This window comes from Adiantum capillus-veneris, chromosome 8 (assembly GCF_014529385.1).
Source record: "Adiantum capillus-veneris isolate H3 chromosome 8, ASM1452938v2, whole genome shotgun sequence".
NCBI lineage: Eukaryota > Viridiplantae > Streptophyta > Polypodiopsida > Polypodiales > Pteridaceae > Adiantum > Adiantum capillus-veneris.
Genome location: NC_140938.1, coordinates 131,144,529 through 131,157,376, shown reverse-complemented (window position 1 = coordinate 131,157,376; position 12,848 = coordinate 131,144,529). Strand labels below are relative to the sequence as shown.

The window sequence follows — 12,848 nt, the reverse complement described above, 5'->3', positions numbered from 1 at the left end:
TGAAGGTGGTGGGAAGACTTGTTGCATAGCCTGTAAGTTGCTTCCCTGCCCATTAGAACCAGCTATAGGCGGTTGAAAGGTGGCGGGCTGAATTGGTACAGCTTGAAAGACTGGCATCTCAGCCACCTGTTCTTGCACCTTAGGCATACGTTGTGGAGACTGCATGTTCTCCGTCAAGTGTACAGGTGTTTCCATTGACTGTGCGGTATGAATCACCTGTGTTCGAGCCTTAACAGGCTTTTGAATATGATCCAGTGACCCAACTTGCTGAGACGGAACCGGAGGTTGCAGAAAGACTAAAAACCTCGGATTCTGCATTACTTGTGTAAACATAGCCACAGCAGTAGCCAACTGGGTCCTGAATATATCATCATCAGTCTGTGGTGGTCTTGAGGACTCACCCACTTCATGTGTCTGTTGACCCTGTGAAGAGGAAACCTCTTCAGTCACATCATCTGGTCTGTCAGCCATAATTGCAATTCCCTGTGTCTGGTCTATGATTCCCTGTGTCTTCAAGTCCAAAACTGACCAAGGCTCACTTCTATGAAAAAAAGTGATTTAATCCCGTCGATGGAACCATGAAACCGGCCTGTTCAATCCAAAAAGGGCGGTAGACTTTACTTTAAACCTTGATTTAGCTTTCACCCATTATTAGTCGTCTATTTTACCTGTACTTTCAAGACACAATAAAGGGGAGAGGGATACAGGCTGCTAGATTGCACCTGTATGAGTAGACGGACACCAGATTGGCCCCTAACTTAGGCGCCCCTTTCGGTATTTCTTTATTGTTCAAAAGAGGGAATAAACGCTGTGGTTCCTACAAGCTGCCCCGCACAAACTCGGCTGAATTTCCTCTGTTCCAGCCCGATTTCGGCAACATAACTGTACTAGAACCCTTCACGGTCAGTATTCCCACGCATTGACTGACTTTCCCGACGCATACGGGCACTTTGCAAAACCTGGCGAGAATCTGCAGCACGCTGAATTCTCTGTTTTCAGCCCTGAAAATGCGCCAGATCGCCTGTACAGCGGTCCCCTTGCGTCCCCGAACCTCCTGGGGGTATTAGGGTCCGTTTAGGGCCAAAACCCTAAACCTGCAAAAATACACAGCAGGCTGTAATTCACTGTTTCGGGCTCCGTTCCGCGTGCCGGTCGCATCCCTAGCAAGTCCTCGAGCTCCCGCACCTGTAGGGCTACTTGCCCTTTGAATCGGACGAGATTTCTGGCGTGAAACCTCTCCGAATTCACCTGTACCTGCGGGGGGATTAGCCGCTAGCTAATCCAGTACCTGTGCAAGAGGCTCTTGCCTCGGCAATCGCGCATGAACCCACACAACTGTACATTGGTCAAATGAAGAGCCCACTAGAGGGGCATAACATACTGCCAAAGGGGAGAGAGAGGGCAGTGCGTAGCGTGCAGGGCATCACTCCTGGCACCGCACTGTGCATAAGAGGGAAAGCAAGCACTCCATAGCTCTTAACCTGTGACAGAGACTTGCAAAATGAGCCTCCCAACTATAAATCACGTTTTTGCCTTCTCTATAAGTAGTAAACTGGCCTCAGAGTGCCAAGTGTCACTCATTTGTGCATTTTCTCGCTTTAGACCCTCGGGTCTAAAAATATCTCACCTGCAGCCTCTGTTGACTTGGCCACAGAGTAACAAAATGATCCCCATGTCAAACTGCACGTAATGACGCGAAGACATTTTCAGGTCCCAAAATAGCAGTTCCCTAATTTTTAGGAGATGCTGCCATTGTATCTTTCTAGGTCATCCGACCCTCTTTGTACACTGCGGCCACATCCAGAAGTGAAATGTAGCCTCTGTAGCAAAGGATTCCACTTTGGCTAGTCAATGATCCCACTTTGGCTAACCATAGTCCTTGTCCAACCTTAGTGCTCTCTTGCCCTCAGGCTTGGACTCCCTCTGGACAGTTCCACACTAGCTATGCAATGCAGGGCAGTTAGATTTCCCGAGGGGTGTTTCCAAAAAGTGAAAATAAATAGATAATAAGAAAGAAATCAACAAAAAGGATAGATAGTAGTCACACACTGGTGACACCTCCCGCATAACCTAACAAGGTCCGGGCCGGGAGATATTCAACGACTCCCTCATCACTCAACCCGCATAACCTAAAAAGGTCCGGGCCGGGTGATATAGAGGCCTTTTACAACCAATGCCCCCCAGACCGCAGCCTGCGTCGTTTGGAGGTGCTGAGAGTAACCACTGCTCAGACTTCTTAATACTCCTCCCACATAACCATCCAGGTCCGGGTCTGGAGTCACAACAACAATACTCCCCCCGTTAATAACCACAAGGGTCCGGGCCATGAGTTTAAAAAAAACACTTTTCAATCATTCAATACTTCCCCGGCAAATAACCACAAGAGTCCGGGCCATGAGTATGAACAAGCATTCTCAAACATAATTTCTCACTACTCCACCCAGGAGTAAAACCACCAGTCATTGAAACCAGTATTAAAACCAGAGTCAAACAATTCAAATCAGCACCAAGACAGGTTCAAAACAGATACCATCCATTTCAAACAAATTCCAAACAGGATCACCAAACAAGTTCTCAAACAGATTTCAAACTTAAAAAGCAATCTCTACATCAGTCGAGCTCGAAAAGTCGATGACTTTCCATCTTGAAACTTGCACCAAAAAAATTAGGGTTAGGTTTATTCCATAAGGTCGTAGCCGAGCAAAGCATGGTCCATCGGCTCTTGGACAAATAGTGTTTGTTTGGCGGCGATGGTAGTCCCAAGATAGCAATCGCACTGGACCTCCAAGATCATCTGCTCGTGAAGCTCGTGAAGAGACATCTACTGGGAGATGTCGAGAAATTTCAAGTTATAATCTGCTAGGGTTTCCATGGCAAGCATTTCAGGATACCCCACTCTGCCAGAAGTTGCACTCCGAAGGAAGATGGGGAAATGTCAGAAACCATATAGCTTCTAGCAAAATTTTCTCGAAAGCTTGCCAAGTCCTTGGAAGTGTGCTGCTTGGCAGCTATAGATATCAACATCTGTGTGGCACTGCCTCTGAGAAAAACAACAACTCGAAACAAATCTTGGATTCTTCTCTTGCAAGTGATCTTAATGGCTTATGCCCTGTAAGACATGAGCAGTGAAGACAGGAGCACGCCCGATGCGCGATGACGTAAGGGTAGGAGTGGCTAATAAGTCCAGGTTGGAGGGCGAAGATACCTCAAATAAAATTCGTAAAATTCCAATAGCTATCTGCTCTTTTGTAGGACCTGTATGCTTTCAGAAACGCACACGTCTGATGCTCTGATACCACTGTCACAAGACGGGCACCACGTGCCAATAGAAAAGAACAGACTGAACAGACTTTTAGCACTTTAATAACAACTGAACTGAAAGAAAGAGACCACACGCGACACGGAGTGGCGGAATTCCATCCCAGAGAGTATTGGCCCCAAACCTTGGCGCCCCTTTCGGTATTTCTTTACATTGCATCAACACAGTACAAGCCGGTACTCCAGACTCTGCACCTTCTCCAGGAAGCATGCCAGAGAATGAGCCCTAACCTCATATTTAAAGGCCCTAGGCCCCAAAAGCAGTTTAAAGTAAAAAGCCTTCAAACTCAAAAGCATCTGGTCCAAAAGCAAAGCCAAAAAGCTGTCAGCTCAATTTACGAAAATCTTGCCACGTCATCAACCAGCGCAAAACGCGGAATTCCGTACAACCTGCCACGTCATCATGTCAGTGCAATTTTCGAAAATCTGCCACGTCATCAGTTTGCGCAAGTCTTGAGAGTCCAGCTTTATTTAAATCCTTTATGTCACTCGGGGCCCCATCGGACGGGGTCCCCATAAGTTGGTAGAACTTCTTCTATTACTTGTTCTCTTAGGGTTTAGGCCCCTCGGCCGGCATCTGCAAGTTGGCTCTCTTCTTCAAGGTTTGGCACGTCAGCAGTTTGTGACATCTAGTACGTCCGTACTTAGAATCACTGTCTACTGAACTATTTTTTGTCCTATGTTTGTTTTGCAGGCGTAATCAAAGGCGATTACAATTCTTTCAAGAGGGGGGTATGTCACAAAATATGGGCGAGAGGACCAAAAACCCTAGTGAAAAGAAGCAGAAGAAGTTGGCTTACAAGTTTCGGTTGAGAGGCCCAAAACGGAAAAACCTAACCCTACCAACTTACAGGATTTGGTTGAGGGGCCTAAACGCTGTTTTTAAAATAACAACACTTAAATCGTGTGGACATGCTGAGGTGGCTGGATTATACGGACGTTCCGCAAAACGCGTTGCTGACATTGCAGGCCGTACAAGATTCTGCAAATTGCACTGAGCTTTTTTAAGTGCCAGCATTTGGTCCTATAGCTTTTAGAATTGTAGGTTTCATGTGATTGCTTTTGAGTTAACCGGGGGCCTTTAGAAGTGTGCCTAGGGTTTGGGAGCACTAAGAGGAGGACCCTCAGACATTGTACTATGTGAAGCTTAACAGTAAAGAAATACCGAGAAGGGGCGCCAATCTTTGGAGCCAATGCCTCTAGGCGCGAACTACGCCGCGGCATCTCTCTCTCTCTCTCTCTCTCTCTCTCTCTCTCTCTCTCTCTCTCCAAGTTTTGCACAGTTATTTGCAGTTTCTCAAGTGTTGCAGTAGATCTTTGGCTTCGAGTGTCCAATTCTATTACATAATCTATGAAGAAAACTTCCACGACCCACACTACCTCGTAGGTTCCACTATCCTTGAACTTCAAAAACTAGTGCCGTGCTTGTTTATTTGAACCATGGCAACAACGATGCCGTAGAATCTACTCTGATACCAATGTAATGTGTAGCAGCAGTGATTGATGGTGAATTCTCAGGATGAGTTCTAAGTGCGTACTCAAGGTTCCTTATCCTTCATGAGAGATGTACAAAGACTAGAGAGACGAGAGAATGATATGTGAGTGAAGATTTTGTGAGTCATAGAGAGAAGACTAACATCACATGGGGTCCCAAACCCCCCTCCAAGGGCCCCCCTCTCCATTGCTAGAGAGGTATTTCCTTTAGATTGCACAAATGCTGATACATTTGGTCCTAGATGTTGAGATGTTGATGAGATCTTAAAGTAGATGTTTGAATCTGCGAGGATGAGGGCTGATAACTGAAAAAACTGGACTGATTTGACTTGGATCTGCACACTCACGACAAGGCCAGGGCTGAAATCTGTGTCAAAGGTGCAACAGAAAAGGGTGCATCAGGTGATGAACTTGTCTGCAAGCGCGAGCAAAACTCCTCGCTGAACCGGAGAGCCAACAGAGCTCGGATCTATCGTGATGGATCTTCTCGTACTCAAGCTCCTCCTAGCACATACTACCCACCAAACAGGCATGGGAACTCACTACAAGCAATGACACACCGAGAGGGTGTACATACTATAAGGCAAGGAAAGCGCTAGCAAGAGAGAGGGAGATCGCAAGAGGAGAACGGTAGACAGAGAGAGAGAGAGAGAGAGAGAGATGGAGAGAAACACCGAACCCCTAGAGAGAGGGTGTAGCCCAAAACGCTGGATCTTTGCACTCAACATGCCAAAAGTACAAGGGGATGGGTTGCAAATTGCCCTACCTACTGCTAAACCCCACGATCCTAATAAATGGCAAAAAATGCTAATAAATATGTAAACTCACTAATGTAACCCGACACACATATTTAGTAGCAGAACTGCAAAACACTCGAGACTCTGACCCCGAAACCCCTAGGAACGGGGGTCCCACCTCATGCCAACCTACCGGGTGAGCAACACCATGGAGTGCATCCCCAAGAACATGTGAGTGCGCGTGTGCGGAAGCGTGAGAGAGAGAGAGAGAGAGAGAGAGAGAGAGAGAGAGAGAGAGACGGAGAGTTTTAACGTCGTAGGAAACTATCCCAAGAGACCTTAAAGATCTAGCCGACGAGGAGTTGAACTCAAGACCTGTTATTCAAGAGGGAAATGGCATAACCAATCTAGGTTATACCATTTTCCTCTTTTTATTAGTACACGCCCCCCCCCCCCCCCCCAACCCACACACCCGAGAAGAGAGTTTTAACGTCGTAGGAAACTATCCCAAGAGACCTTAAAGATCTAGCCGACGAGAAGTTAACTCAAAGACCTGTTATTCAAGAGGGAAATGGCATAACCAATCTACCACACTTCGGTGATAAAAAGTTTATACCATTTTCCTCTTTTTATTAGCGCACATGCGCGCACACACACACACACCCGAGAGAGGAGAGTTTTAACATCGTAGGAAACTATCCCAAGAGACCTTAAAGATCTAGCCGACGAGGAGTTGAACTCAAATCCTGTTATTCAAGAGGGAAATGGCATAACCAATCTACCACACTTGGGTGATAGAAAGGTTATACCATTTTCCTCTTTTTATTAGTGCGCACACACATACTCCCGAGAAGAAGACAGTTTTAACTCGTAGGAAACTATCCCAAGAGACCTCAAAGATCTAGCTGACGAGGAGTTGAACTCAAGACCTGTTATTCAAGAGGGAAATGGCATAACCAATCTACCATGAGAGAGAGAGAGAGAGAGAGAGAGAGAGAGAGAGAGAGAGAGAGAGAGAGAGAGAGACCACAAATGCAAGATATGGTGAAGAGGGGGCGATCAGCCCCCCATTACTACCATGAGTAGAAGACCCAATACACAATAACCAGATGAGAGGGAGGTGGGTACCCCCCTGCCCCCATAAATAGGTGCCCAAGGGGAGGTAGGGCAATGCCAAATAAAATCTCCGACGACCCAACAAGAAAAGTAATATATATGAGGGCACCAGGACAAGGTGGACAGCCAGCCCCATACTCGGGCGGGCGGACCAGGTACAACCCATACTATGGGTGGCCAACCCAGAGACATACTAGCCGTACAAGTATGCCCTAGACCTATATGAAGCAGCAGAATGGTGTAAGTCTAACAGAACAAGAACGTCTCCCTCAAATATGGCCGCGCACATCCACAAAACAGCCCTAACTCTCTAATCTTCTCTTGGGAGATGCTCGAGCCACCACTAGACAAAAATCTGAACTCTAACACCCCTCTCAACTCTATGACGGGAAACACGTCCAAGGGAGCTGGCATGTGAGGATAATGAAGGCTGTGGAAGAGGCTTGGTGAAGATATCAACAGGGAGTGTGGATCCTCGAACCCTGGAGGTTGCTCCACAAACACTTCCTCCTCTAAGTCATCATTGAGAAATGCCGAAACAACATTCATTAGGAAAACCGGCCATCCGAATAAGGCAGAAAGGGAAAAAACTATTCGAATGGTTGCCATGCAGTCAGTGCAAAGGTCTTGTCATAGTCCACAACAGGTTTCTAAGAGTAGCCCTTGGCAGCTAGTCTTGCCTTGTGCTTGTCCAAAGAACACATTTGTACTTGGTCCTGTAGACCCATTTGACACCAATCACCTTCCGCTTGGCAGGCGGCGGAATAATCTCCCAAGTGTTGTTCTTTTTTATGGAATCAAGTTCTTTTTGCATGGCCAACTTCCAATTCGGTTGTGAAATCCCCTCCTCAACTGTCAAACGATCTTTGTCCTTGATCAGAGTCGACATCAAAGCATAGTTCACCTGAAATAAAGTCCCATCTGCCTCAGCAAGTCGAAGTCGCTGAGACCGTCACGTAGTACTAGCTTTACGCCAATCGAGTCGAGAATTTGCGTTTCTGAATGTCGCAAAGTCTCCAATAGCCACTTCGGTACTTGTCTGACTTGCTCCCCAAAGGAGGATCTACTGGTATATATGGCTCTACCTCTGCACTATGATGAGAACTCGGTTTATCAAGAGGTAAAACCAAATATGGGTCTCCAAGTATCGGCAAATCAAGGGTCATCATGGAAGCCTTGGGAGAGGTAGCCCCCTTTGAAGGTAAGAACTCGTCGAAGACAACATCACAGCTTAGTACAACATCCTTCCTCTCTAGACCATAGAATCAATATCCCTCGGGAAGAGGGTTGTAGCCGAAAAAATATATTCTCCTAGACTTGGGAGACGTCGCACTTCTTACCAAAATAGGCTTTGTACGGGGTCTTTCCCAGGAACTGAAGAGGTTGGAGATGGGTTTATGGTACAAAACTGCCATCGCAACTGTCTGTCCATAAAGACTCTAGCAAGTCTTGATGCTCACCCATGGTCCATACCATTTCTACCACTGTCCTATTCTTCCACTCCACAACTTTATTCTTTGAAGGTGGTCTAGTATTCGCAAGCCCTCGCTTGATGCCATTGTCCGCACAAAACTGAATGAAAGCTTTGGCGGTAAATTGCCCGTCTATGTCCAATCAAATAGTCCTTAACACTTGATTGCTTTCCTTCTCCATATGAGAACGCCAATTCTTGAAGAGGCCAAATGCCTCATACTTGTGCTGTAGCGAGTATTATCAAGTAAAGCGGCTAAAATCATCCACCAACCAAATGAAATAGAGAGCCTTGCCGAGGAAAGGCGTCTGCATAGGTCCACAAAGGTCGGTGTGAACCAACTCACAAAGGGCAATGGGTCAGTGTGTGAAACCGGCCCGTAGGGCGGTGGACTTTGACTTTCACCCGAAATTCATTAATTTAGACACACACAGAGAGCACTTTGGAAAGGTAACCTGTGACGGGAATTAACACTTAAAGCACACACACAGCTCGGAAGCTAGAATGCTCCGAGCAAACTCCGACAACCAGGCCCCAAAATCGGTGCCCCTTTCGATATTTCTTTATACTTTAAACACCTTGGCACTATGCCTTTATTGAGTTCACTTCCTAGTATCCACCAACTTGCTGAGTGCGACGGGGCGACCTACATGATCTTGAACTGAGCCTAGACATCCTTTTACTATACGAATTCCAATGCCGACCAACTTCCCGTCTGCGGGTGAAACTACCGTTCACATTGGCCAACAATGTCGGACCATTTGCAACTTCAAAAAGAGGGTCTCAAAAATTAAACAAAAATCATTGGAAAGAAACCAACAACTAAGGTTAGCAGTTGCCACGTCCTCGTGACATACTCCCCTCTTGAAATTGCAAACGTTTTCGATTGCACACCATAAATACACGCCACTGATGATCTTCTGTTGTTAGCACTCTTTTATCGTCGCATGTATCCACAAGAAAAGGAGGTAACACATAGATACAAATGACTTAATGAGACCTTCATACTTTTGTCATTTCCATCTATTACACCGAATTCATATGTACATTTGATGTGCTAGCTCTATCATTACCCCTCCTTTGCACACGTTGGGTTGGGGCATACGTAGGCTGTAACCCAAAGGCTTCAAGGTAAAGCTGTAAAACATTTGGTTACTCTGGCAGTTCATGCTCTTCCATCCTAGCGTCTTGCAACCTGTCCTTTTAACTTTTATGTCCTTATGTGCCAAAACTTGCTCAGGTACCAGGATCTCATCAAGTTCCTCAACTTCTGGTTGATCCTCATCTAGCATATCTTCTGGCACATCACCCACGAAGGGTCTTAGAAGACTCACGTGAAACGCATTATGAATCTTCCACGCATCAGGCAATTTCAGCCTGTAAGCCACATCGTTGATCTTGTCAAGCACTTGAAAAGGCGCATAGCAACACGTGCTGAGCTTAGGAAACAGCCGTTCCTTGCCCTTCATCTTCTTTAACCTTGCATTTTCGAACCTTAATAGAACCCAATCACCAGGTGATAACAGTAATTCACGACGGTGACGATCAGCAGCCTTTTTCTGTTTTGCCCGAGTATTTTCCAAGGCAACTTTAATTTTCTTGTACATTTCATCCATGTTCTCAACATATCGAGATCTTAAAATGGGAGGAACTTTTTTGCCACCTTCAACAATCTCGAGAGGTGCCTTGCCAGTCGACAAATGCACCGTATTATTGTACGCATACTCAAGCATAGGCAAATACTGTTTCCACTTGCCCTTATTATCTAACACATAGCATTTCAACAAATCCAAGACAATAGAAATAGCCTCTTCTGCCTGCCCATCAATTTGTGGATGAAAGAAAGACGAGAACTTGAGTGTAGTGCCCATGTTCTCAAACAATCCTCTCCATAACAAACTTGTCATGCAAGGATCACGATCACTGACAATCAAATTGTGGCATATCATGGTATTTACACACATTGTACATGAACAAGCGTTCCATCTGATTAGATTTTATCCTCTTCCTAACAAGGATAAAACGGGCCTACTTGTTGAAGCTGCAGATAATAGTCCATATACTATCATTCCTTGTTGGGGTTCTTGGAAGATCAAAGATAAAGTCTATAGCGCTTTTCCATGGCTTATCCGGAATCAGCAGTGGTTGTAGCAACCTTGGTGCCTTTTGCCTGTCAAACCTGAACTTTTGGCAAATCATGCGTGCTCGCACAAAGGATCTCTCCTCAAGGTAGGCCAACAGAAGAACGTCTCTACCGCTTTAACTGTCACATCAATACCAAGATGCCTTGCAAACGGTGAGACATAACTCTCTTCCATGACTTTGTCGCAATGGTCTAGTGACACAAAGTCTGTCATGCATCATCATAAAATCATCTCTGAGGAGTTAGTGCTCATGATGTTGCCCCTCTTGCAATTGTTCAAAAATCCTTGCAAAATCTTCATCGGTAGCATATTGTTCCTTCATGTCATCAAGTTCATGATGATAAGGAATTGACACAGCTGAAATTTGTGGCTTTCTTGATAACGCATCAGCCACAACATTCTTCTTGCCTTCCACGTGCATAATCTAGAAGTGGAACATAGAAAGAATGTTTGCCCATCGCATATGCTTTTCAAATAGCTTTGACTGTGTCAAGAAGTATCGCAAGATCTGATGGTCTATTTAGACAACAAAAACAGCACCTAAAAGGTAGTGCTTCCAACTAGAAAGCGCATGAATCACGCCCAGAGTGCTTTCTCATAGACTTGCATAGTCTTCTCCGGCTTTCATAAGCTACTACCCGTCCGTCTTCCATTAGCACTGGTCCGATTGCCACACTTGATAGATTTAGATCAAAAAGTCACGATTCGACCCCATTGTGTGCGTGTGTTTGATGAACGGTTTGGCACTCCATCTATATGTTCATCTACATTGCATGCACAGTCTTTTCAAAAGACTAGAATTTTTCCAGTCACTTTACATGGAATGGGTATGTTCATGTTTTTATGTTAAAGTGGTTTCAGGAATTTTCATTCTCGGAGATTCTTGAAGAAGGTAGACGCATGACTATAGACGAAGTTGAAGCATTAAAGGAGCCACAGAAGACTTTGTCGCTTTCGACGCGGCCCAAAGAAGCAAGCGTTGCAGACCTTTATGAAGTTCAAGTATCACATGAACCACGCATCAGAGTGGCCGGCGAAGAGTCCTTTCCAGAATTCCAACCGCTATTGGCGATCTCCCTCAACCCCATACAGTTTGGTACTGTACCTTACTTTGAAAAGGAGGGGATGTCACGTGCACATCTAACCCTCTATGTACGTGGACAAGCTACTTCATGACATGGGTTCGGTTCAGTTCAGTTCAGTCAACCAAGATTAGGAAGTGTTATGGCACTTTTGTGAGTTTGTTTGCAGACCGTGCATGTCCAGGCACTTAAGTAGATGCATATCTTCTGGTTGCACACAGCATGACCATCAGATTTCAGTCAGAACTCATCATAATGACGCAAAAGGGCCATAGAGTTCAAATTTGTTTTAAGTAGAGGCTAAAAAAGCATTTGCATTGCTGCTTTGCCACCACCTCAACAACCATCCCTAGTACATACAACCCGTTGTTCATAAAATTGTCCTTGCAGAGGGCCACGTATGTGGAGCCCACAGGATGTGCGCATCAGTGACCACCCCACGTCATCAAGTTACTACATGCCCCTCTCTTAGGGAAAAGTAATTTATATATACTTACGAAAGCATGACAATAGTCACTAGTTATTCAGCATGTATGCTTACTAAGATGGCATGCAAACAGGTCCTTGATGCAGTTTATGCAAGCATTATACATATGAACAATTAGTTCACACAAACTTTGCAGAATGGATTGAGGAATATCATCCAAGCATTCTCTATAATCATCAAACACAGGTCCAGGGATATCATCCAACCGTCAAAATGGTCCTGGAATGACAAGTGATCATTAACCTAGATCTAGACCACACACACACACGCACGAGCAAGGGTACATCTATAAAAGTGGGAGGTGTCAAGGTCAATCTACAAACATACACATTGCTACACACATACCTATGCAAGCACCAATCAAACTTCGTAATGCACCAACAGAGAAAACCTGATCATTATACCCTGCTGTCGTGGGGTCTGCAGAACCTCCAAGAGGAAAGGCGGTGGCTCCAAGAAGATGGCGGCGTTGCCGCAGGACATCATGGGAGTGCACGTGTTCGAAGTGAGAACTTGTCATGGGGCCGTGTTTGGAAGAGCCGGCAAGCTCAGTATACTTGTGCTGCAATCGCAAATATGATGATGCAGAGACGCTTGCAGCAAACAGAAGCTTCATCAAGAACCCTAAAGCTAACATGCAGGAGGCCATTGGAGCTGAACGCGCAGATAGAACCGAGGCGCAGGAAGCTTCAGGCCTTCAGCAGCGAACGCCACCTTGGCACTTGTGTAAGTCGCCGCCTCACATTTTCTTATTTTGAAGTGCCACCCGTCAATGCTGACACACACACACGTCGCCTAGCCTGGGTCTTTAGTGAAGACGCGTCATGGGATCGACAGCGGACAGTCGAGGGCGTTGATCTCGAGGAGATCAAACGGTATGAAAAAAAAATGGGCGGCAAGTCCCCTCTCCCCCCCCCCAAAATTCGAACTCAGACGGGTATCATGGCGCGTGAGCATTTCATTGAAAAGTGAATGTGTTTACATTTACTTATGCTTGCC

General features: G+C 45.7%; 1 protein-coding gene across 3 annotated transcripts in view; it reads right to left on the bottom strand.

The window, feature by feature from the left end:
• The window catches only part of LOC147452969 (aspartic proteinase 36-like), a 93,009-nt gene extending 80,373 nt beyond the window's left edge, over positions 1 to 12,636 (bottom strand). For 2 of the 3 annotated variants that reach the window (XM_086518517.1, XM_086518518.1), the window contains exon 1: positions 12,254 to 12,636. In XM_086518517.1, coding sequence (XP_086374643.1) covers positions 12,254 to 12,498 — 245 coding nt within the window. In that variant the 5' untranslated portion in view covers positions 12,499 to 12,636. Of the gene's footprint in view, positions 1 to 12,240 lie in introns of all 3 variants that reach the window. The other variant, XM_086518519.1, reaches the window with a different exon arrangement.
• Positions 12,637 to 12,848: the final 212 nt, after the last annotated feature.